The sequence below is a fragment of the Danio rerio genome, chromosome 20, assembly GCF_049306965.1.
Source record: "Danio rerio strain Tuebingen ecotype United States chromosome 20, GRCz12tu, whole genome shotgun sequence".
Taxonomy (NCBI): domain Eukaryota; kingdom Metazoa; phylum Chordata; class Actinopteri; order Cypriniformes; family Danionidae; genus Danio; species Danio rerio.
Window position 1 is genome coordinate 24456703 of NC_133195.1, and position 24042 is coordinate 24480744.

General features: G+C 35.8%; 1 protein-coding gene across 31 annotated transcripts in view; it reads right to left on the reverse strand.

Annotated features, from left to right (window-relative positions):
• daam1b (dishevelled associated activator of morphogenesis 1b) overlaps nt 1-24042 on the reverse strand; it is a 180091-nt gene that overhangs the window by 94806 nt on the left and 61243 nt on the right. For 30 of the 31 annotated variants that reach the window (XR_012395605.1, XR_012395602.1, XR_012395596.1 and 27 more), the window contains exon 2: nt 332-604. Coding sequence is in view for 5 of the 31 variants with exons in the window: in XM_073932725.1 (XP_073788826.1) it covers nt 332-514 (183 nt within the window). In the remaining 26 variants the exon portion in view is untranslated. Of the gene's footprint in view, nt 1-331; nt 605-24042 lie in introns of those variants that run through there. The other variant, NM_001030136.2, reaches the window with a different exon arrangement.

Here is a 24042-nt window from a genome sequence, read left to right on the forward strand (position 1 = left end):
ACTCCCAGAGCAGAAGAATAAGAAGAAAGAATAATAATAATAAGTAGAAGAAGTAGAAGAAAGAAGAAGAAGAAGAAAAAGAACATGAACAGATACAATAGGTGTCTACGCACCTTTGATGCTTGGCCCCTAATAATATTGAAATTGATGGCTGCATTGATCATAATGTAAAACAATGTATTTCCCAAGTTTAAACTCTTAGTTGTCAAAGCTTCTGAATCACTGAATATTTTTTTTTGACTCCCAGTCCTATACTGTATGATTTAAGGGACTTTACTATAAGAACTGAACACATATAAAGTTGCACATGCATGGTAAAAGCTGTACTTACCACCAGCTCAGAGAACATGGCATCCAGCTCATCGTAGCTGGGAATGGGCAGCGCGGGCTCCATAGTCTGCAGGGCGAAGTCCTCCCGAAGACGGTAGGTGATCTCCGGGTGATCGCTGCTCTGGAAGCAGCAGAAGAAAAAGGACGCGCCATGACCTCCACCTCCACGTTTGCGTGGTGCCATGGCAGCTACAGACTGGGGGCTCAAGGGATAATGGGAACGAGGGGGTGGTGGTCCTCCCTCAGGTGAAAGCAACTCTTGGGTCACTCAGCCCTATAATAAAAACACAGAAAAATATTGGTAAACCACTGATTTCAATTCACTGCTGATGTAAATGAGTGAAGTTATGCCATTTGATAATCATATTTAACACCAGTATAAGTATGTTTACACATCAACACCAATAGCCTAGTAGTTAGTGTGCCAACACATAGCACCAAGGTGATCACGGCAACCTAAGCTCGATTCCCTTTTTGAGGTCCTTTGCCAATGTTTCCGCTTTCTCTGCTTCCCACAATTTCCTGTCTGTAAAGCTTTGCAAGTTTAATTAATGTTTGATTAAAAATATTTAGGCGACAATTTGTTGGAAATTTTTAACTGATTAAACTGAATCTGTTAATTGAGTAATTGACTACATTACAATTACATTTAGTCATATATCAGAGGCTTTTCTCCAAAGCAACTTACAATTTAGGAGACATTCAGCGATTCAACAAGGAGAGGCAATACACACAAGAAATGCTAATTATAAAAAAAGTTTTGTTAGTGCTTAGAAAATTAAGTGCTAGAGTATGAAGAGGGGAGTTTTTTATTTTTTATTGAAAGTGAAAAGAGTGTTTCTACAAGTGGTTAGTCAAGGCCACTCACCTGTGTGAAGCACACTTTAAAGATGCACAGAGCATTTTATCAAGTGATTGTAAGAATGTGTCTGGATCAAACTGGCACAAGAATCCGTTAAAGTGCCAGATATTTGAAAAAGTGTGTTTTCTACAGGTGGTTTGTCAAGCCCACTCACCTGTGTTGACTGTTGATTGATTTATTTTAATTGTTTGTTCGTTATTAATTGCACAACACGCTGTTATTGTGTTGGTCATACTATTTGATGATTTATTACTTGTCTTACATTCATTTTTAACACAGAAGATGACGAGAAATTGAAAACCGCATTAGATTATTTTCAGAAATTGTTCAATCCTGATTCCAGTAATCAAGTTCTGCTTTATTTAAAACTCTGAATCAAGACGTCAGAGTTGAAAGACTCTGCTAAGCCTAGTCAACACCACAAGTCAAAAAATCTCATAACGTGCATGTAATCATCAGATTGGCTCATTCCAGGCAACCACATCACAGACATGACAGTGGACCACAATGCATCACTCCCTATGTGGGATTAGAGAGACTGTGCAAATTAACACAGCTTGCAGCTTGCATGCACATGTGTGGGGCTGGATCTATATTTAGGACAATAGAAAGCAAGCCTGGGCTCCAGTGACCACAGAGAAGAAAAACATTCATTTGATCCAAACTTATCAAATAAGAGGATAGAGATTATAAATAAATGGGAAATTATGACAACACCGTAGTTTAAGTAGCAATTGTCTCATTATTACCTATGGTGGCTTATTATCTAGATATTATTAATATATTGACTGTTTATTTATACATATTCTGCATGATCATATTTGATATCACCTAATCCTACCCAATAACTAAACACAGGGATGGGCAAAAAAATACATTGAAATGTATTTTAAAATAAAATACCAATTACCTCAATTTTAAGCATATCAAAATAAACTACAAAATACAGCAGCCACAAATGTATCAAAATAAAATACTGTATTTTATATTTTGAAAATACTACAAAATACTTTTACAAGGGAGCATGAAATTTCTTCGCCATCTTCATATCGATGAGCATATTCGATGAATCCTTTCATCGTCAAACAAAAACAATGATTAACAGCAACAGCGTTTCTCTGAGCGAGTTTAAGTCAGCTTCTCTGCCAACTCATTCACCGCTGTACATGAGGAGGTGTTCATAAAACTTATTTCTCTTTAATTTTAGAATAGATTTTGTACAAATTTCATACAGAAAGTCCTGTCTTGAAGATTATCTCTTTAATCATTGTAATAACCATTTATTGCACATAATGAATATAATACTTGATATATCTTGATTGTGAAAACTGCCACCTTCTCTTAAAAGTCTTATTTTCCAACATTTTTGTTATTGAAATTTTCAATCTCAATGTAAAATCACGATTTTTGAAAACTACTAAAATTTCCAGTTTCCATAAATAATGTCTTTTTGCAATTATACTCTTTAAAACAGAATAAAAAACAATATCTCAAAAAAAGTTAGTAGACTGTATTATTTATTATGTTTGTCTTATACTGATTAACTATGTCAAAGTTAGTACTGCAATTAACTATAAAGAGCACCTGCAGATTATCTACTGGCATTTGAAACAGTCAATGAAGTATTACAGGTATCGCCGCTGTAGGACTTTTGATGTTGTTTGTTGTTTGTCTTTTCTATGTTGTTTTTATGTTGTTTGCTTTCAAATGTACTCCTGCTATTTGTCTGTTATTTTCTTTATATGTGATGCAGAATTTCCATCCATAGTCCAATCATTGATCAACTTCTTCAATATTAAATCAATATTCTAGTCTGATCTCAAGCCTTGTCAAATAACAGAGAAAGCACCAATCAGAGGCCATCTTGTAGACTTCTTACTAAGTATTTTACATTATTTTAAAAATACGAAAATAACAGACACTAAAGTATTTTGGTACAAAATATAAACCCATTTTCATGAACCCCATCAAATACATATTACAAAATACTATGTTGTATTTAATATACATACAGTATTTGAAATACATGTATCATAAATACTGCCTATCCCTACCTTAATCCAACTCCTACCTTAATAACTATTAGTAAGCAACAAGTTAGAAGTTTATTGAGCCAAAAGCCATCGTTGTTGGTTTGTTATTAGTGAGAATTGGAAAGTGTGAACGAAAAAAATCAATCAAGAACATTGTGCATTTAATTTCCTTCAAAATTAACTAATTCAGATTCAGAATGAACAAGCATGTTCATCACTAAAGAGGTGTATTCATGTGTGTATAAGTAGATTGTTTCAATTGTATTTTAAATAAATTAATAAATCTATACAAAAAACATGTCAAGTCTTTAGAATCTTCATTTCTATAGCACTTTTACAATGTAGATTGTGTCAAAGCAGCTTACATAGATGAAGTTCTAGTAAATTGAAATTTCTTCAACCCAGTTCTTACAGTTGAAGTGCAAAAACAACAATGCTTTGGATGCGAACCCCACAGCCACTCTATAATAAACTCAATAATGCATCAATAATAAACATTGCATGCTTTCTAAACATGATGATGACATATGAGCAACTGCTACAAGAACAATGACTGCATGACAGAATCTACGGTGAGGCAACATCTGCCACTGAAGCCCAGCAGCAGGAGGTCTGTCAGCTGTCTTTTCGGCCTTGCTTTTGGGTGTGGAGACACAAACAAACAACACATGGCCTGAACAACGAACACCATAGTCACAACTTTGAGGCTGAGAATCTTGCTTGTTCAGAGAAACATTCTGATGTGCAGGTGTGTGCAGCGCTGATAAAGCGAGAAACCGTTTGGCCTGAGGGCCAAAGAGGATGATTCTTATCATCAGATGGCTACCCTGGGGTTACTGAGAAACACGGTTGTGAGAAAAACATACAGATAAAACAGCCTTGGATTCGTCATAATTGATTTATGTTGGGACATCATAAAGGAGTTAAGTTAATTTAGTAGTTTTTACACATTTAAGTGGATTACACGTAAAAAAATTCAGTTGTCCACCCCCCAAAAAAACCTTAAGAATTGTGATGCTTCAGCTTATTTTAAATAAGTAGTTAAAGAGAGAGAAAAAAGAAAGAATAAGAGAAAGTGCTTTTGGTGGAGATGTGGATGTTTCTGGCCTGTTCCATTGAGTGGGCGAGTCTGGCAGCAATGCCCCTTCACCGCCTGTCGGTCACCAGTATAAATGGACACAGCTGGAGTACAGCTGAACGTAATGCCCCTCCGCCAGGCCGTTGCCACAGTGGAATTCCCAGCTGCCCCTCCCTGGAATTACACTCGGCTGTGCCCCAAATGTAGCTTCAGCCTCTACTGGTTTTGTGCGTAATACTGTACAACTCATCCCTAGGATTAAGGATGCAACGATTATAAATTTTGGTTGTAGGATTATAGTCTGAGAAATAATAACGGTTTCATGGTTATCACGATTATTATGCATTCTTTCATTTCATAACACTACAGTTTAAAAAATCTCCTAAAACCTCTTATATTTTAAAGTGTTATTTATTGTTACTCATTAACCAATTAATACAGCACAAAATAATAACAAACAAACAGCAGTCCATTTTTCTTTGGATCTAAAAATAAATGAAAACAACTTTTTGACATGTAAACATTTTACGCTGAAATAAATGACAGAACAATTAAAAAGAAAAATAAGAATAAAAAAATAGTATTTGTCTAATTTAAATCTATTGTTAGGATTTAATCATGTAAATGTAAGTATTTTCCTTTCAAAGAGAACAAATACAGTCAAAGACTGCTTACACTCTGTCTGAAAGGCACTTTTGATCAACTATATTACAAAAATGTTTGGTATTTTCATATTTGGACCACAACAGAAACGTGTATATTTCATACAAAATATTAAGCTGATCGGTCCAGTTCTTGTCATGTGACTGGTGGTCTTCTCATGCGCCCCTCAATGCGATCCCAATATGTGTGTACAAGTTGAGCACCTCCATTGAAAAATAACAATCTTTCGTGTGTAAAATGTCCAATACATGAATGGCCCTTAGTTAATAGCCTCATCCATGGTTAATTCAGTGTGGGTGGGTATAAGTTTAGTTGTAGCAGTTTTGTACAATGCAGAAATGCGGTGTTGAAAACCCTTTACGATTATCGGTTAATCGTAATCATATTATCGGTTAATCGTTGCATCCCTGCCTAGAATCCCTTTTACTAGTTGTTCCAAAGTTTATGCGTTTTTAGATGATACTATAATAGGCTGTTAAGTATAAAAACATGATTTTCTAAAAATAGTGGTCATGTGCATGTATATTTAGTGTTCAGTATCCACACTATTTTGCAATGTGGGGAAGTAAGCTCTTTGTGTGCAGGTGTCAAAGGTAGGTTAGGCTATTTCAGAGAAGCTATAATCCTACTTTTCTCCTAGCAAAAGGTAGGATAGCCTATCATAATGTTCAAACTGAATTTTGATTGGATTGGTCCAACGCCTTCTGCAAAAGTTATAAATACATTAATACATTTAGACCACTTAACTTAATGTGTGTTATTGAGATGTGAGGATACTTTTTAAAAATTCCTAGGACCCCCTTTACTATTTCGTTCTAAAGTGTTTTTATAGATGATACTATTATACACTATATTATAGACTATTATATGTGTAAACTATAAAAAAAAGTGATTTTCTGGAAATAGAGATGCCTTGTGCTGCCTGCATATTTAGTGTTCAGCCTCTACATTATTTTGCAATGTGGAAAAAAGCTCTTTGCGCAAATTTTTTAAAGGATGGCTATTGCATAGAAGCTAGCAGTTGCTAAAGCTAAAGATCCTGCCTGCCCTGGATAACCATTGTCCAAAGCCACGCCTCATTCAAAACACTGAACCAGAAGTGACAAGACGAGGGAGGTTACATCATCTCTCATTCACCACAGTTCAAAGTGCATAATAGTAAAGTGGCAACATAATAAGGGTGCATGTCCACCAAAGCTATTTATCCTGAGGCGAGTGCATTTTTTCTGTTGTTTTCAATGAGAATAGAATAGCAGCATGACGAGGCACTGTTTGCTGCACATTTTATCAAATGCACTGGAAGTGGGAGAATTTTAAACTCTGAGTTAAAGGGCTTGTTCACCCAAGAATGAAAATATTGGTACTAATTAATCACCCTCTTGACATTCTGAAACCCTGAGACCTTTGTTCATATTTGGAATACAAATTAAGATATTTTAGATTAAATCTGAGAGCTCTCTTATACCAACAAAGTCAAAATAAATACAAAAAACAACCTCAAACAGACCATATGCCTTCAGTAGTTCAATTGTAATATTATCAAGCAACGAGAATCCTTTAGTGTGTGCATAAATAAAAAATTAAGACTTCATTCAGCAGTTTCCTTTTCTCAGTGTCAGTATATTGTGCATGTTCACGCTTTGCTCACGTTTTGCTGTCTTACCCAGTTGCACTGATGTTTTACCTCAGATGCACCTGTGCTTTGTTTCAAACACAGTGGAGCATATTTGGAAGAGTGCAGGCATTTTCAGCTGCTTCAGTGGACAAACGATCTAATCAGTCTGCATAGTGGGAACGCGCTGACAACCTGACCTGTCCGCAGACTCTGCACAAACAGGAGGCACAGAGTTATGCAAATCCACATTTTGACCTGAAGGTAGGACAGCCTATTATAATGTTCAGACCAAACATTTTGATTAGAAGAAAAAAAAAAAGTTTGGTCCCACACCTTCCACAGACGTTATAAATACATTCAGACCACTTAACTTAATGTGTGTTGTTATAATGTGAAGAGACTTAACCAGCATAACAAAATCATGTTTTTGAACTAAATTGCCTACCCTGCCTTTAAGACTTCTAATGTATTTGCCGCTAAGGGTAAAAGACTAAGAATAACCAGTGGCAGTAAATGGTCAAACTACCTGTACAGTGTGTTTATGACAATAAAAAAATGATAAAAAAAAAAACATTTTTTCACATTGTATATTAAAACATCAATGGGAGTGAATGAAACAAGGGGCCTCATATATCAACGCTGCGTACGCACAAAAACTTTGCGTACGCCAGATTTCACACTCACGTTTGGATTTACAAACAATGTGAGAATGTGTGTTGGTCCATGCCAACTTCATGCCTGGCGTACGTGCATTTCTTGTGTGTGTTTGTTTTATTTCCATTGGCAACTCCTAGAGGCAATTATGTAAAATTGCACACTACAAAGTATCTTTGAGCCGTCTAATGGCAGCTGTATGGGGCGGGATCATCCGCATGTCTAGCAGGTATAAGGTTTCCATCCCATGCAGTTGACCAGCCAAACATTAAAACACAATTTGCAGCGGTCACCGGTTAGCCCAATGTAATCGGAGCGATCAACTGCACGCACATTGCTATACAGGCGCCATCTCAAGACGAATTTGCATACGCGAATCGGAAACGGAATAATTTCCATTCAATAAATGTGCAAATAGTATGTGATGCTCAAATGCGCTTAACAAATATTGTAGCAAGGTAGCTTTGGTCAACCCATGATTAATTCAGCCTCACAAACAGCATGGTTGGGATGAGGCTCCTAGGTTGCAGGCCCTTGGTCAGTTGTAGAGCGGGCGATTGGGCAGCTGAAATGCCTGTGACGCTGCCTTGATAAGAGCGGAGGGGTGCTGCTATACCGCCCTAACAAGGTGTTCCTCTAATAGATCTGTGTCTCCCACTGACACGGATACTACTCCAGACAGTAAAGTGTCCCAACAATTGAGGCAACTCTCTCCTCAAAGGGTGTTAGTTCAGCATCCCCTGTTCAATCGCCTGTTCGATCCACACTTTGACGGTGTGCTGCATACACACATTTACAGCTTTGTCCGTACATAATGTTTTAGTATCAATTCAACGCGAGTCTTTGTACATGAGGCCCCAGAAGTCTGAAGTTGACACATGTAAGTTACAATAGCTCTGCCTATTCTTATATGAAAGATAAGGTGAATATTAATGCTATACACAACAGACAAACCCCAAAACTCTTATTATTGGCTGAGAACAATAATTGACAGTTCTGAACAGGGCTCTCAAATTAATCATATAAAGTTAAAAAGAATGTTCTAAATAGTAGGAATGACATTCAGAAATACTACATTGTCTATGTTGTCATTTTCCCATGACATACCAGTGTTTGTTGCCTCACGTGGCCTTATAGGATAGTAAAGTGTCCACCAGATATACATTAGGGATGTCCAGATTTGATTACGTGATCGGAAATCGGGCCCGATCACGAAGCGACATGATCTGAATCTGACGTAACCTCCCGATCAAGACTCGGATATATGTGTATGTATACACATATTCTCATTGTATTATAACCCATCTATAGTTATGCGGTGGCACAGAGTTAGACCTCTTTCTTGACTTCACCCAGAAAGAGCAACGCATGCGGCATGACATCACTTTGTTGCAAAGATGCTATTGGTTAAATGCCGGCGAAGTAGAACACAGAAGCAGCTTGAAGCAGAAAGCGCGAGTATGTCTGCAGTCTGGAGGTAATATAAAGCTGATGACGACAACATTGCCATTGCCAATATTGTGAGATATGTAAACTTGGCATTGCAAGAGGTGGAAAAGAAAAGGCTACATTTACCACAACAAACCTGATAAGACACCTCAAAAACAAAATCTGCCAGCTCTTTATAAGAACATCTTTGACAAACTACTTTTCCTTTTATAAGATGTACCCCATGTTTCCTTTACCACAGACATGTGGAGTTTATCCGCAGCTCCCATGTCTTTACTAAGCCTTTATGTTTTAAAAAAGTATCAGATCGGGCATTGGAATCGGCAGATACTTAAAATCACATGATTCTGACTCAGACTCGATGGCAAAAAACCTGATCGAGACATCCCCAATAGGGCTGTGGGATTTGGGGAAAATATCTAATTGCAATTTTTTTTGACAGATATTGTGATTTCGATTTGATTTGCGATTTAATTTTGTGGTCAAGCTTCAGCTCAACAATCTTATTGTAACTTCTTACTGCAAAAAAGTATCAAGTGTTAGTTCAAAAAAGGAACTGAAAAAATTTCAACTTACTTAAACATTTATTCAAATTTGTTTATAAGTATTTGGACATTAAACACTCAATTTTCTCTAAAGCAAACAGTAAACACAAATAAAATGACCTTACTGTACCTTTATGGAAACAAGTTGAACTCAGATTAGGGAGGTAGCATAGCTTATTATAAAAACACAATCAGGAGAAATGATAAAGAACACTCAGCAAGCTAACATAGCTGAAACAACTCTGAAATTGTACTTTGCTGTTGCTTGCTACTAGATTGGGTGTCACTGGCAATACTTTCAGTTGACTTTTTAGCAAGACACTCATGACTCAATTGTGCTCACTCAATTGGCTATTAGACTGTCACATATAGACAGCAGTCAAACATTTGCTCTGGGCAGGGTAAATTAAATAATACAAATAGATTTCATATCATAGCTTCTTGTTATTTGCAGTGATTTCGATTTGATTTTGATTAATTGCACAGCCCTAATCCCTAATATACAGGGATTAGGGCTGTTTTTTTAATCTTGCAGAAAATCCCAAGTAATTTTTTTAGACTTCATTTTTTCTACTTACTAATCAATTCACATACTTTTTTTCTACAACTTTATGAAAGTGGGCAAATTCTGATGCTAAAAATATGTACATGGTTCCGAAAAAAATAATACTTTAGGGGAGATAAACAACCTATCTAACCCCAAGAACGTCATGTGGATATCAGCCGTCCAGCTGGCCGTTCAAGAGTCTGGTTGCACTTACTGACATCCTGCATACCAACGGGAGCCAGATTTGATGGAGTGAACTGTGAGATCATCTCCTGCTCCTCAAAGATCACGAGCTGCTTCACATTCCTGCCCTCTGCGCACTGATATCAAAACACAGGCCCTGTGGATGAGACCTGTGGCCCAGCAGTACAGTCAGACTGTGAGGACTGAACTCTACGCCAGCACTTGCTCAGAATCTCTGTTTAACCTCTGGCTGACTCTAAGCTGATGATAAAATAACCTCCATCTGAGTCAGACCATGAGGTTTGCATCAAAACTGTCTGGCTGGTGAGTAATCAGCGTCTATGATAAGAGGAATGCCATTGAGGCACTCTAATTGAGATGGTTGGTGCTCATACTTTAAATGAAAAATTGTAAACTTGTATAAGGTTTGTCAATTATTTTAGTTTCTTTTGTCTGCCAAGGTTGAATTTGTATGCTCAAAAATAAATAAAAATTAAACAATAATATTGTAAAATAGTGTTACAACTGAAAATACAATTATTATTGAATTACATTTGAATAAATAAAAGGTAATAACTTTTTTAAAAATAAATATTATAATTATAATTAAACATTATCATTATACAAATAATATTTGTATTATTTATTAACTTCATAATAATAAGAAGTTAATAAAAATATATATTACATATTTATTCAAAAATTAAATTTTAATATATTTATTTAGAAAACATTCATTTCAAATTGTAATAATAAATCACAAGAGACTTCTTTTTTTAACAAATTACCATATTTTTCATCACAAAAAAGCATTGAAGAGTAATAGAGACAACTGGCATACATTTTTTTGATTGGTTTAATCAGAAAGGCAGCTTATTTGTGTAAGGGATATGTGTATTGTAATTTATTTTGTTTTGTTGGTTTATAATTTTGTTTGTTCTAAATTTATTAGCATTACGATACCCACCCACTTCCCTAAACCCAACCAACAGTGTTTAAAAGCAATCCAGAAAAAGAAAAACCCATGCGGTGGCCTGACTGTTACCATGTTTTCAGATTTTACCACATTCTCACCCTGCTATTTACTTGTTTGTTTGTTTGTTTGTTTGTTTGTTTGTTTGTTTTTTTTGCTTTTTTTGCTTTTGTCTTAGCTGCATTCTGGAATGTTCTTCCCAGACTTAAACACGTCTTCATGGTCAACTTTGCTTTGTGTCTCAAATCCTCTAACGTACACAGCGAGCCACTGGACAAACTGGTAACAGCGGGAAAGTTGTCCATATGGAGGTGGTTAGCATGAAAAGGAACGGTGTCATACCTCCTCGTAGCATTCATTTTAAAGATAAAATGCAGCCATACGTTCCTCTGGCTACATAATTCATGATCTCCAGAAATGTATATAGGGCTACGGTTCGGTATTATTTTATTTCTATAATCGTTGAACCTGTATCATTACAAAAATTATATTAAATAATGACAAATAATAGTACAATGTGCAGTTGTAATACAAAGAATACTGTTAAAACAAATACTAATTTCTCTGGAAAACTAGACAAAAAAGATTTATTAATTTAAAAATATATTTCTTTAAAGAATCTCCGACCTTCCTTCTGCCATAACTCTTACTGTAAGTGTCTGCATTTACTGTGGTTAACTGTAGGTCAACATGGGTGGATTCTGAACTCACGTCAGATATGGCTAAGCCAGATTTTTTTCTTTTTCTTTGGTATCCTCTGCTGTGGTTTATTCCTAAGTGGTGATTGGAAAGCTGCATTGCAAGTGGCCCTGACCAAAGGAAGACAGTTACGAGTGGAACAGCAACGGTGCGAGACAAAGAAATGAATGAGGATTCAATGCACATACAAATTACCTCCACTTTCACCAGTGAAATAAACAACTGTTACAAAGTCCGACATTCTCACGGTCAACGGGCCAAGCACAAACCCCAAAAAAGCTTTTAGACAGATTGAATCAATATAGATGCATTAGAGATGCATCAGAAATGTGCAACCTAATGTAACTTAGGTTTAGTTAAAGCTTTATTTCAGATTTGAGATGTTTGAAAAATATTAGAGATTTTGTACAGAGAAAAAAAATCTTCCAATAATCAAAAGTGGCACTGAGCTGTTACTTTAAAATTAAAACCAAGTCTCACCTTTTAAGCCAAATTTAATAATTCAATTAAATGATAAATTTCATTTTTGTTAATTGATGCAGTGTTGGACAGTAGTGTTGCTATAAGTAACTACATTTCTCAGTAGCATGGCGGTAGAGTTGCTACTTTCTCAATCAAATAGCTTTCCAGTAGCAAAGCAATTTTTTTAGTCAAGTAGCGCAGTAGCGTACACACAAGCTACATTTACTGATCGGAGATCAATAAGTGACAGCTCCAGCATTCACGGAGCTGTGAGGCCAATGTCTACCTGATGAAACTAAATCCATATAATGACGAGATAGACGATTTCTTCTTCTTCCTGTTTTACGGTGGTCGACAACAAATTTTTTGGTGAATAACTGCCACTTCTCGCTAGGGTCATTGTCGCCGCCAACCAACTAGGCTAACACGAGAAATTGGCTTGATGCAAAGATGGGTATATATGTATATATAGTTTTTTGTAGTAAAGGCTAAAGTATACTGTGGTATTTAATGCAGTATTTATTTACTATTAGTTCATGATAGTTACTAACAATACTACTACTTATGTAGTATAATTCATTAATGAAGAGGTGTAAATATTTACACAATAGAATGTTTCTTCCTAAATATTTCCCTTTACTATAAAATACCTCACTATTTTAAATGTGTAACACCTGGCTTTATTAGATTTTTTGTTTCTGCTGTCATATAGTATAATCTGTTTCTGTTTGGTACAGCATATTATTTACAGTAAATAATTGAACGGAACTGTTTCATTGATGGGTGATGCGGAGGCGCATTGGGTAGCACAATCACCTCACAGCAAGAAGGTCGCTGGTTCGAGCCTTGGCTGGGTCAGTTGGCATTTCTGTGTGGAGTTTGCATGTTCCCCCTGTGTTCAAGTATTGACTTTAAAAATATATATTTTTTGATTATTAAAATCTTTAATAATCTGACATTTAAAAAAAAAAAGGTGTTCAGGTAAAACATTGATTTTTGGTTTGGTTGAGGAATTAAGCGTTTGACAAATCACTAATATCTGCATAATCGCATATTAATTAATAAAAAAAGTTTTATTATATAATAAGTAACTAAAATTTCTGTTTAATAGTCATCTAACATCTAAAAACAGAAATATGATCTAAATAATGTTAGATATTTCAATGGTCAAAACACTTAAATATAATCCAAAAATTATTTCACTTAATAAGAATCTGTACAGGATATTAAGACTTGTTTTCAGAAAATACACAAGTTTATTTTATATTTAGAGGGTTTTACTTGAAAACAACACAAATATACTGCTTAGGAAAGGTTTATTGCAACATAATTTCTTACCATGGCATTTTTCCAGTTCTATCAAGTGCAAAGTCACAAACCATTAATAATGACAGAATCAAGCAGACAGTTTACAGTACGTCGGATTACTATAAAAACAGAACTAAACCATGCATAATTTAGCAAGCTACCAGATATGTAACATAACCTCATACATTTTAATATGATTTTTGATTTAGTTAGACATCTTACATGCAATTAAACAGTCCAAATTTTTTTCCTTTTTTGAAAAACAACCTAAAATATCAGCAGTGAGGTAAAAGCTGCAAGCAAACAGACCTCATAAAGTATCTCCACAAAGTCCTTTTTTCAGTTTATAGACATGATATACTGACCATACTGTACTTAAACTGACTACTATTTCATTTTCATTCACATACTGACATTTCGCAGGCCACATCTCAAACTATGAATCCACAGTGTAGAGGAGTTATGACTTGTTGACCCACAATATAATCTCTCCTTTCTTTCCATTCAGCTGACACAACAAACAGAGGCAGAGGTCATGTGATTAGACTGCTTTGCATAGAGTCAAAAACAAATGTCTGCTTCCCCATGTGACAGCCAGAGGGGTCGCTGCGTAATCTTTTTCAGCGCGATTAGATTAAGCAATAAGTAATTACTGCTGATGCAAAACACTAAAACTGCCATTAATGCTGTACAGTATGTGCCTACAGCAATACAGGGAAAAGCCTTGAGGTCAAGGGTTTACTGTAAATCACTTCCTTGTTGTTTCCAGAGAGGTGCAAGGTGTACTTAGCTGGAAAACGCATGAGGAAAAAAAAGCTCATTGAGACATTTGAGACTCCAGACACTATCAGAAAAATCAGAAATGGTCTACTGACTTGAATTTTTCAGTCCACTCCAAAAAAATAAGATAAAAAAAAAAGGATAAAAATCGAATTACCTTAAAGAAAACTGTTTACACTTTAACCCTGTTGTTAAACAATATGGAAAGAATGTCAACACGACAAATAGAAGAAAAGAAACAGAAAGTCTGTGAAGGTGATTAAAGGAAACAGATTTCAGGTCACGGCTTTATTCAAACGAGTGTTGAGAATTTTGAAAGGAGCATAATCATTGACATGCTAACAAAAAAATGTAGCCTTTCCAGTGAGCAAGTTATTCACAAGTGTATCGTTGTTGTCACAGACTGCTTAGCAAAGCTAAGCTAAACACAGCTAAGCTAAGCTACTCTTACTCTCAAGTCAATTATTAAATTATTTTAAATTGGTTTGTTTGTAATAATTAAATATTTATCTAAGTCTAGTTTTCTAGCTTTAGTACAAATGTACCTTAGTATCACTGCTAGACCACTTTCTGATTCACCTTGGTTCTGAAAGTATGTTTATTTTTTAGGTAAGGATTTTTAAAAAGTCAACCCAGGCTCTTTCTGAAAATGTACCACTATATATATTTCTGGAGAGTGCCAAATACGTCCCAGGAGGTTTTTTTTTTTGCAGTTTTTGTTTTTACGAATCTACCAGAAGCCGCTGTTTACTCTTTCAGATGTCAAATTTCTCTCGCGAGTGCCATTCGCGCCTGCTGTTCTTGTGTAAATCCACCAGAGGCTGCTGTCGATTGAATGACTGAATGATCGATTGATCGACTGACCCATCCTCCTCCTTCCCTAAACCCAACCAATAGTGTTTTCAAAAGCAGTGATTTAACCGTCATACTGCACCATAGCGTTCATTTAAAAACAAAATGCAGCCATACGTATTTCTGGCTACATAATCCATGATTTTCAGAAATGTATTTATATGTGCATTTACAGAATGAGCCAGTGTTGTAAAAATTCTTTGTTTAGTAGTAACACAAGCCATGAACAAAAACCAACCAGCTGTGAGGTGAAATCTTATCATATCTTACAAAGCCACATCTTATAACTAGTTAATAAATCTTAAATTGTGTCGTCAAATTTGACAATCCACTCTTATGTCTGTTTCCAAGCTGCTAATGAGTAAGCCTAAACAAAATGGATAAACAAACTAAAAACATAAGACATTTGTCACTTAAACAAATAACCAGTAATTCTCCATGATGTTTTGTTGGACTCTGTAATGGTACACTATAAAAATGTGATGACAAAAAGTCACGACAACAAATATGTCACTTGAACTTATTTTAATAAGTTAATCAGGTTTCAACTATTTACTACACATATGCTGGATAAGTTGGCGGTTCATTCCACTGTGGCGAACACTGTTGAATAAAGCGACTAAGCCGAAGGAACATGAATGAATTATTCAACTAAAACATTTAAGGCGGCAAAATTTTATCTAAAGTGTATTTGCAGTTCATGTTCGCAGTCTGTAATTAAGTTTTTTTTTTGTCACATTAAATATCTTTCTCATATTAAATATCTTCATTCTTCATTTAATCCTTAATAAATGTAATGCAATGAGGCCACAAAATGTATGCATTACGCCATAAGAGCTAAAACATGCAATGTACTATAGTACATATTCATGGAAAACTTGCACAAACTCCGGTCATTTTTTTCATTTCTTGGGTTAAGAAAGAGAGGTTGTTATGTACATCCTCCCTCTTTCACAAAAACATCTGCAGTGTATACTACAGGACACTGTTAAGGATGCTTTTCTGTCACACTTTAATATGCTGTTCTAAGTTCTGTAAGTTCTTCAAGTTGGCCAAAAATGAGGCAAAACATAATGAGCAAAAATGCTGATTGCTGTAGGCTTAATCCTTTATGACCTGGCATATACAAAAAAAAATAGGTGTGATGTGACCACATGCTTTGTCTGGGTGTTAAGAATAATCGCGTTAAGAACATTCATGCAAGCACACAACAGTACTTTGTGCAAATCTGGTAAAAATGAATGGCAATCAACATCAAAAAGCCTTGTTTTGCCCATGTTTGCGTTCCTATAAGTCTGTGACATCATGTGGCTGCTATGTATACCTTGTTTTTGTTCATGTTCTCATGACACGTCCTATAACAATCACATGTTTGCTTAGTAGGCAGAGAATTGGTTGTCTTTAGAGTCTGTATAAACATTTGACCACACAAGCATTTACACAATGAAAGCAACTTTTGGAAGTGGTGAAAAATGGATAAGGTCAAAACATATTACACTCGCTTGCTAATGAATGTAATGTCTAATGATCAATGTCAATGCATCTCAGCACCGGCTGTAAATTGTAACAACCAATTCATATCTAGCAAGGTTATAGCTTCACAATAGCTTCCCCAACTGTTGACAGGAATGTTCAGAACAGGAAGCATTTCAGAAGCTGACTATGGATCAGCAAAACATGCAAGCAGGACGTATAATTACTCAGCATTTTGCCACAAGAATTAAACACACACAAAGGAGTTTAGTGTTATTTGCCACTGCAAGCCCACTGTTGTTCAGATGAGTACAGTAACTGCTTTTATCCTCCAACCCGCTCACCTCTGGCCCGTGCAGAGGGTTTCTCATCCCGTGGGCCTGTCCTGACAGGCCACATTCCACACATTTCCAACCAAGCTTTGCACAGCCCCACTGTCATCTCACCACGCATACTCTTGTCACTCTTCCTGTGTCCCCGGGGCACTAATGGTAATTGGGTTCAAGTCTGTTTTCGAATTAAACAACCGTTAGACAGCTTCTGCTTTTTTTCTGTTACAGAATCACTCAATCTTTCTTTAAAAACACAACAATATTGCTGTTTGGCACCACATGCACCAGTTGTGTACTGAATTGGTCTGTTTCCACTAAGTTTTACAGTACAGGTAACCTTCATCAGGCTTGCGTTTTCACTGCCAAAAGGGTACCAATGGTGGGAGTGGTGTACGACAGAAAGTTTCAGTCTATGTCATTCTCGCTCAAGAAAATGTCAAAGTAAAGTTGTGCAGGTCAATCACATATCGTATGAGAAGCACTTCTCACAAAACAGATGCTTTATAGACATAAATACTTGTGTATAAATGTTCATTATTAACCTTTCTGTGAACAGGATTTGATTTGTAACATCTGCAATTATTTCAAATAAATAAATAAATGCAACATACAGTATATGAACACACACACACACCCTTACAGTCTCTGATATGTTACCAATTACAGAAAAACTACACACAGCATACGATTAGTCATTATTTGGGTTCAAAAACAACAGGCAATATAGCCCACAGTCTGTGTAAACCTCTCATCTGCATCTCTAATCTGCACCAGCACATGTAACCTCTGTTAGAAAGTATTTACGTCATTTCGAGTTCATAATAGTCTAAAAGGCAACGACAATAATTAAACATGGCAGTTTATTCATGTTTTAGGTTGCTGAAGGAGTCATTTGCTCCTTTGTTTTGTCTGGTTTCTCCTTTGTTTTTTTCACGCATTACTCTCACGTTTGTCCATTTCTGAAAGGATCGGGTGTCAGAAGCACTTCGATAATCAGCTGCATGTTATCATCATCAGCTTAAGAAGTTTAATATTTTAAATATAAACACACGGCTCGCGCGAGCAAGAAAGCGAAACCGCTAGCACTTAAGACAGCCTTGTTAAAACTACGGAGCACAGGGTAATTCTGCTCTTCTTCTTGGTTTTGTGGCTGTTCATCAAGATGACGACAAGGTTTGTTTGAGCTCGAGTCGACCATGGCTCTTTATTATATGTATATAATATTACGCTGTGATGTCTCGGCTGTGTTTTTAAAAATGGCGGTTCCCTTGTTTTCATTCTTCTGCTTGTTCTTGAGCTAGTGACGTATTTCTGTAAATCAATAGCGTTCAGGTGCTCGTTTTGCTCTGCCTTTTGGTACCCTTTTGTTGTGCTAAATAACCTTTCCGAAAGGGTACCCAAAAGGTGGTACTGTACAGTTCGCTTTTAGGTACCTTCTGACAGTGGAAACAGACATAAAAGCATACCAAACCGCACTGGACCATACACTCTCAAAAATAAAGGTACGCGAGCTGTCACTGGGAAATTTGTACCTTAAAGGTCCATATTAATACCTCAAGAGTACATATTAGTACATAAAAAAACAAAAGTGTTCCTCTTAAAATTTTTAGATACTAATGTGTACTTTTGAGGTACTAATATGGACTCTAAGTACAAATGTGTACCTTTTGAAAAGGTACAACCCCAGTGACAGCTCTCGTACCATTGTTTCTGAGAGTGTACCATACCACTCAGTGGAAACGGGCCATAAGTGAAGCCGCAACATACATGCAATGAGATGCTAAAGAGATTGTTCAACCAAAATATCAAATTTGCTTGCCATTTCAACACCCTCAAGTGGTTCCAAATCTTTATGATTTTTTCTGATAAACATAAAATAATATTTTAATATATTGGTGGAAACCAGTAGCCTTTGGCATCCTTAGTAGGAAGTAAAACTTTTAAAGTATATGGCTACCAGTTTTCAACATTCTTCAATACATGTTGTGTTTAACAAAAGAAAGAAACTTTAAAAAGGTTGGATCAAAATAAAAGGTATTTGAGTTACTATACTACTATACTAGACTTGAGTCTGAACTGCAATAAACTGGAAATCAAAAGTGATCATTGAGAAATGTTAAATACATTTGATAAATAATAAACACAAAATAGAATCCTAAAATCTAGTTGGATTCAGGCAGATTTGGAAAAAGAAAGTGTCCTTTAAGCCTGGTGTTTATATGTATGCCTTTACATATTTAATTGCATACTACTGTATGAACTGTGCTTCCACTTAAAGAGATTGTCTCACACACACCCAAGACATTCTAAACCAGCTTTAGTAACACTACACCTGTAGACAATGGCCGCAGATACAGTGACATTTAGTGTCTGTTGTTGCTTTGGAAGTCAACAATAACATCCTTCCAGTCAGACAGGTCATCAGGATGAAAGAGAAATGAAAGAAAAAGTTGATCAACAGGAACGAGAGCCATGTGTCAGGACGTACCGGCTGTGACTTTATCCACTGTGACAGGCTAGACAGTCCTGTGCAAAACAAGGATTGTTCTGTCTTGTTGCTTCAGCCTTAATTTTTTTTCCCTCTCTCTCTTCTTCTTCTCTCTCAAACTCAAACATCTTCTTTCCATTCTCTTTTCACCTCTTACTCAGCAAATATTAAGTGCACTTTGTCAGATAACTTGGCTGGAGTGATGCCCAGATTAGCTAGGGAAGGCTTTATCATACACAGAAGATGCAGTACAGGAAGAGACTTAAAATGCATAAACATCAGCGCATGTGTGACAACTGCATTTTATATTAATATATGGTAAACCTTTTCTGAAACAACAACAAAAAAAACTAAACTTAATTTAATCCAGCAATGTTCTTTGTTGAGTTTTAATTATGTTAAAATTAAAACTCATAAAAATGTTGAGTCATGTAACTGTAAAAGAATCCGGCAAAAATAAAGCAGTACAGCAGCAATATGACATCAAGATCAAAATGAAATGAAGATCTCTTTAGTCTATAGTTTCTTAAAAAATAATAAGAGCTTTGGAAAAATCCTCAAATCTAGAAAAGCTCCCAAGTAATTTTCCCTAAGAGCTCCAATGAAATCAAGCTAAAGCAGAATACCCTCTTGTAATCCCTGGACAGGGTCTGTCACAATTCACAGTTTATTTTTTTTCTTCTATTAAATATTAAAAAAACATTAGCAAATATAAATTGCACATTACCACAACTGCAGAATAAAATTAAATAAATTAAATACTATATAATAAAAAATTAATTAAATTAAAATGTAAAACAAACAAATTAAAAACAAAATAAAATAAATTATTAAATTAAATTGAAAATTAAAGTAAAAATAAAACTAAATAAAAAAAAATTTGAAATTAAAAATTAAAGAAAAAAAAATAAAGAAAAAATGCAATTAAATATCAAGGCAAAGGTTACATTAAAAAAAATAAATAAACTTTTACCTTTGCCTCAAATTCTGTTTTACTCATGTAAGAAGTAAATTTTCCTAAATTGTAGAACATAATAGTAAGTATGAGTACAGTAATATCGATAATAGTAATATAATATATCTGTCTCACAATTTCGAGTTGTTGTGTAGACACTGTGATCATCTGTGTGTACTGTACATGATATAATAACGTGATAAAATGCTAGTGAAGTGACTGTCAAAGCAGGTCTGGAGATGAACTACATGTGTTCATGTCCTCATAGTGAGGTAACAGATGTCCTAAACATCCCGAGTATCATGCATGCTTTAGCAAACATGCCACTCATTAACCTAGACATGCAAAACATCCAGACGTCATACACTAGTCCACGTTGTGTTTAGATTAGATCTTCAGCACTACTTTTTGATTTATACATCTAAATAGATTTGAATTATAATGCTAATATCATTTTCATGACTGAATTCCATCTGTTTTACACATTGCAGAAATCATAGAGCACAGCAGTCCCTATAAACCACAAGGTGCCAGTTAAAACAGATCAAGATCTTGAAATATTCGACTTGCTTTGTTTGCCACAATTTACAGACATGTTTTAATAAAATAAACTGAAATGAAATAAAATAACTAGACATTAAAAGATAAAACAGCACAAGTAAATATTATCTGCATACAGCCGCACTGCCAAAACATTTAGATGAGTTATTGCAGGCAAACTCAGAGGCCAATGTTTATGTTCAGTTGCCTGGATGCTGTACATGACGGTTTCCAACATAGAGTCAACAAGAGCATTTCTGGGGTGCAAATGTCATTATAACACAGCGCACAGGGACTGTTCTGAGAATTCCTGACAAATCTCATTTTCTCTCAGGCTGCTGAGAACAGGGCATTTTGGGGTTGCGCTCTTGATGTGTACTGGCCATGTGTTAATCTGTTTTATGGCTGCAAGCATGCCATTTCCACCTGCCTGAAGCATCTAAAATTCATTCAATTCTACAGCCTAAATGGGTTCACACTGACAGAAAAAAAATCAGATAAGTTGGTTTCTAGCAGGCATTTCTAGTCTATTTCTCTTCGTTGCCATTGGTAGTCACTGAATTCATTGTCTATTTCAATAATGTTATCCTCTGTTGTCAACTTTGACACGTTACTAATGATAAATGTTGATTATTGTCATTGAAAATTAATCAGTTCCACTCAATTTGTTGCTACAAATCAATGCTTAACAGCCACAAACGAATAGCCATTACACATTGATATTATAGAGCATAAAACAGTGAGGTTTGGTTGATGAAACCAGCTTTTATGGCCAATAAATACTAATGCCAAACAAACACTTATTTAAAAAAGGGGGCTGAGCAAAGCAATTGAGAAATAATGGAATAATACCAAATGACAATGATTACATTAGTTTCTGAAAGTCTCATTCAATGTCCTGATCCCTTTGAAAGGTTTAACATCACGAGTAATCATCTTGCATTCCTGGAAGCAAAAAGTGTCAATTACTTGTCCCCTTAGAAATCTGCTTTTCTACCATTGGGCAAAACAGTTCTCCTTGCTTAATTGAACCAGGTAACTAAGCACAGATATTGTTTAATTTTCCATTGTGGATGCTTATAAAAAATGTAATTGGAATGTAATACAAATGCGCCAGTTACTAATTGGTAAGTGTAAACAGCACTATATTCGATGATCAGATATTCCTGTTTTGGCAACTACTATTTTTTCTGATAGCCTTGGTAATGCAAGTGTAAACAACAAATTAGACGATTAGATTAGATTCAACTTTATTGTCATTACACATGTACAAGTAAAATGCAACGAAATTCAGTTTAGGTCTAACCAGCAGTACAATAGCAGCAAGTGCAGGATACAGGTATAAGTTATAAAGTGCAGTTAAAGAAAAACTATGGTGATATTTACAGATGGATGTACCATCAACATTATGACTAGATATTTCTGTTTTGAGAAAATATTTTTGTTGAGATATTTACTATTTTAATAATAAACAAACAAATAGCACCCTTATGCATAGCCAGCTATGGAGAATATGTCAGCCAAGCAATGTCATGTGAGCACATGCACCTTCACTCGTCTTGCCATGTCTAGAATTGCAGACAGATTCAAGATATGTATTTTCCAACAAAAAAATAATTATCGGTTTCCAAATACAAAGTATCTGCAAAAGCTCCAAATTGGCGCATCATTAACTTTAACATTAGATGTTACATGAAAAGGATGATTGCATTTTTGGCTTTTTTGACAGCTGTTTTTGAGGAAAAATGTTATTTTTATTGTGTTTTTGCAATACTTCACACACAGAGACACACACATACACACATTGTGGTCTCAAGTGGAACATATCTGTTGGGACTTTCCCCTATACAATTTGTATCAAACCAGCACACACTTCACATACAATAAATGCAAAGAGCTGGGTGAAACTAAAATAGCTTCCTAAATCAACATCGAGGAGAGACGCACCGGGGAACCATTGAGTGCTTCACCACAATGAGGAGACTCTCAGACCTGGAGAGTGAGATATAGAGTGAAGCTTTCTAAAGAGGTGTTGAGTAACACTACGACTGTGAGAAAAGCCCTTCATTAATCATGAGGGTGGTGGTAGCTATCAGGCTAACGGCTATGTCTCCCCCTCACGTTTTAAAGAACACAGTATCTGGATGGAAGAGCGAAGAGAGCTGGATTGCGCAGACAAGGCCAGGGATTCCTCTGTCGTGAACCCAAAAGCCGGGGTTCAGATTCCACACTCCCTCCTGTCAGGGGTAATTTAGAAGGAAAAACAGGAGGAGAAGATGAAGAGGTTTGAATTGCTGCTCCCCCTTGCAGACAGCCTGTCAAACATGTTCTGCAGACAATGAGACCACCACCATCCCCCTCTCAACACTTGCACAAACTGCATACACAAGCACACACACAGACAACGGCCAAAAGCGCAAGCATTCCTCTCCACGCTGACACTCCCATGTGAGGGGCTATGCAGGACAAACTGGGTTCAACTGAATGGTGATCATTTTATCAGTGGTTCATATTCCTACCCCACACCCAACACTAAACCACGGTCAGATGGTTGAATTTAAATGACTGGCATCTACATCAATCGGTTTCCAAGTAGATTTTTGAGAGATGCACACTATAGGTTATTAGCCAATGTAAGAGTTAAAGGTTCAGTTCTGTGTGTTTAATTGTGTAAGCTTATTTCTCCTATTGTATCCTTCAGATTACCTTTGGTCGGTGTTAATCTCATTAATAAAATAAGGATGAAATTATGTTCATTGCCTATAGCTTGAAATAAACAGAAGCTTAACAGGTTTGCTGTGCTAGTAACGCGACTGAAAACCATGAATGCGGGTGCTCTGATCTGCTCATCAAATGAATGAACAGTGGAATCCGAGACAGAGAAAGACATCGCTAATTTGAAGTTGATGAATTATCATGTTGTAAATCCAGCAGCTCTGATCTCTCCAGTCTCCACTAAAGTGCAGATTAACATGGTGGTGCCCATCACCTGCCATAAATCAACTAATATGAACGTTAATGAAAATAATGAAATGACAAATAACTTATTCTTACACATATTTGAGAAATTTCACAATACATTTAGTATGTTTTCTGGCTATTTTCATCACCATATAATCACATCACTAAAACCAGATTACTGAACATGCACAATATACTGACACTGAGGAGATTAAACTGTTAAATTTGGAAATCCAGCACATTATAACAAAAATGAAATG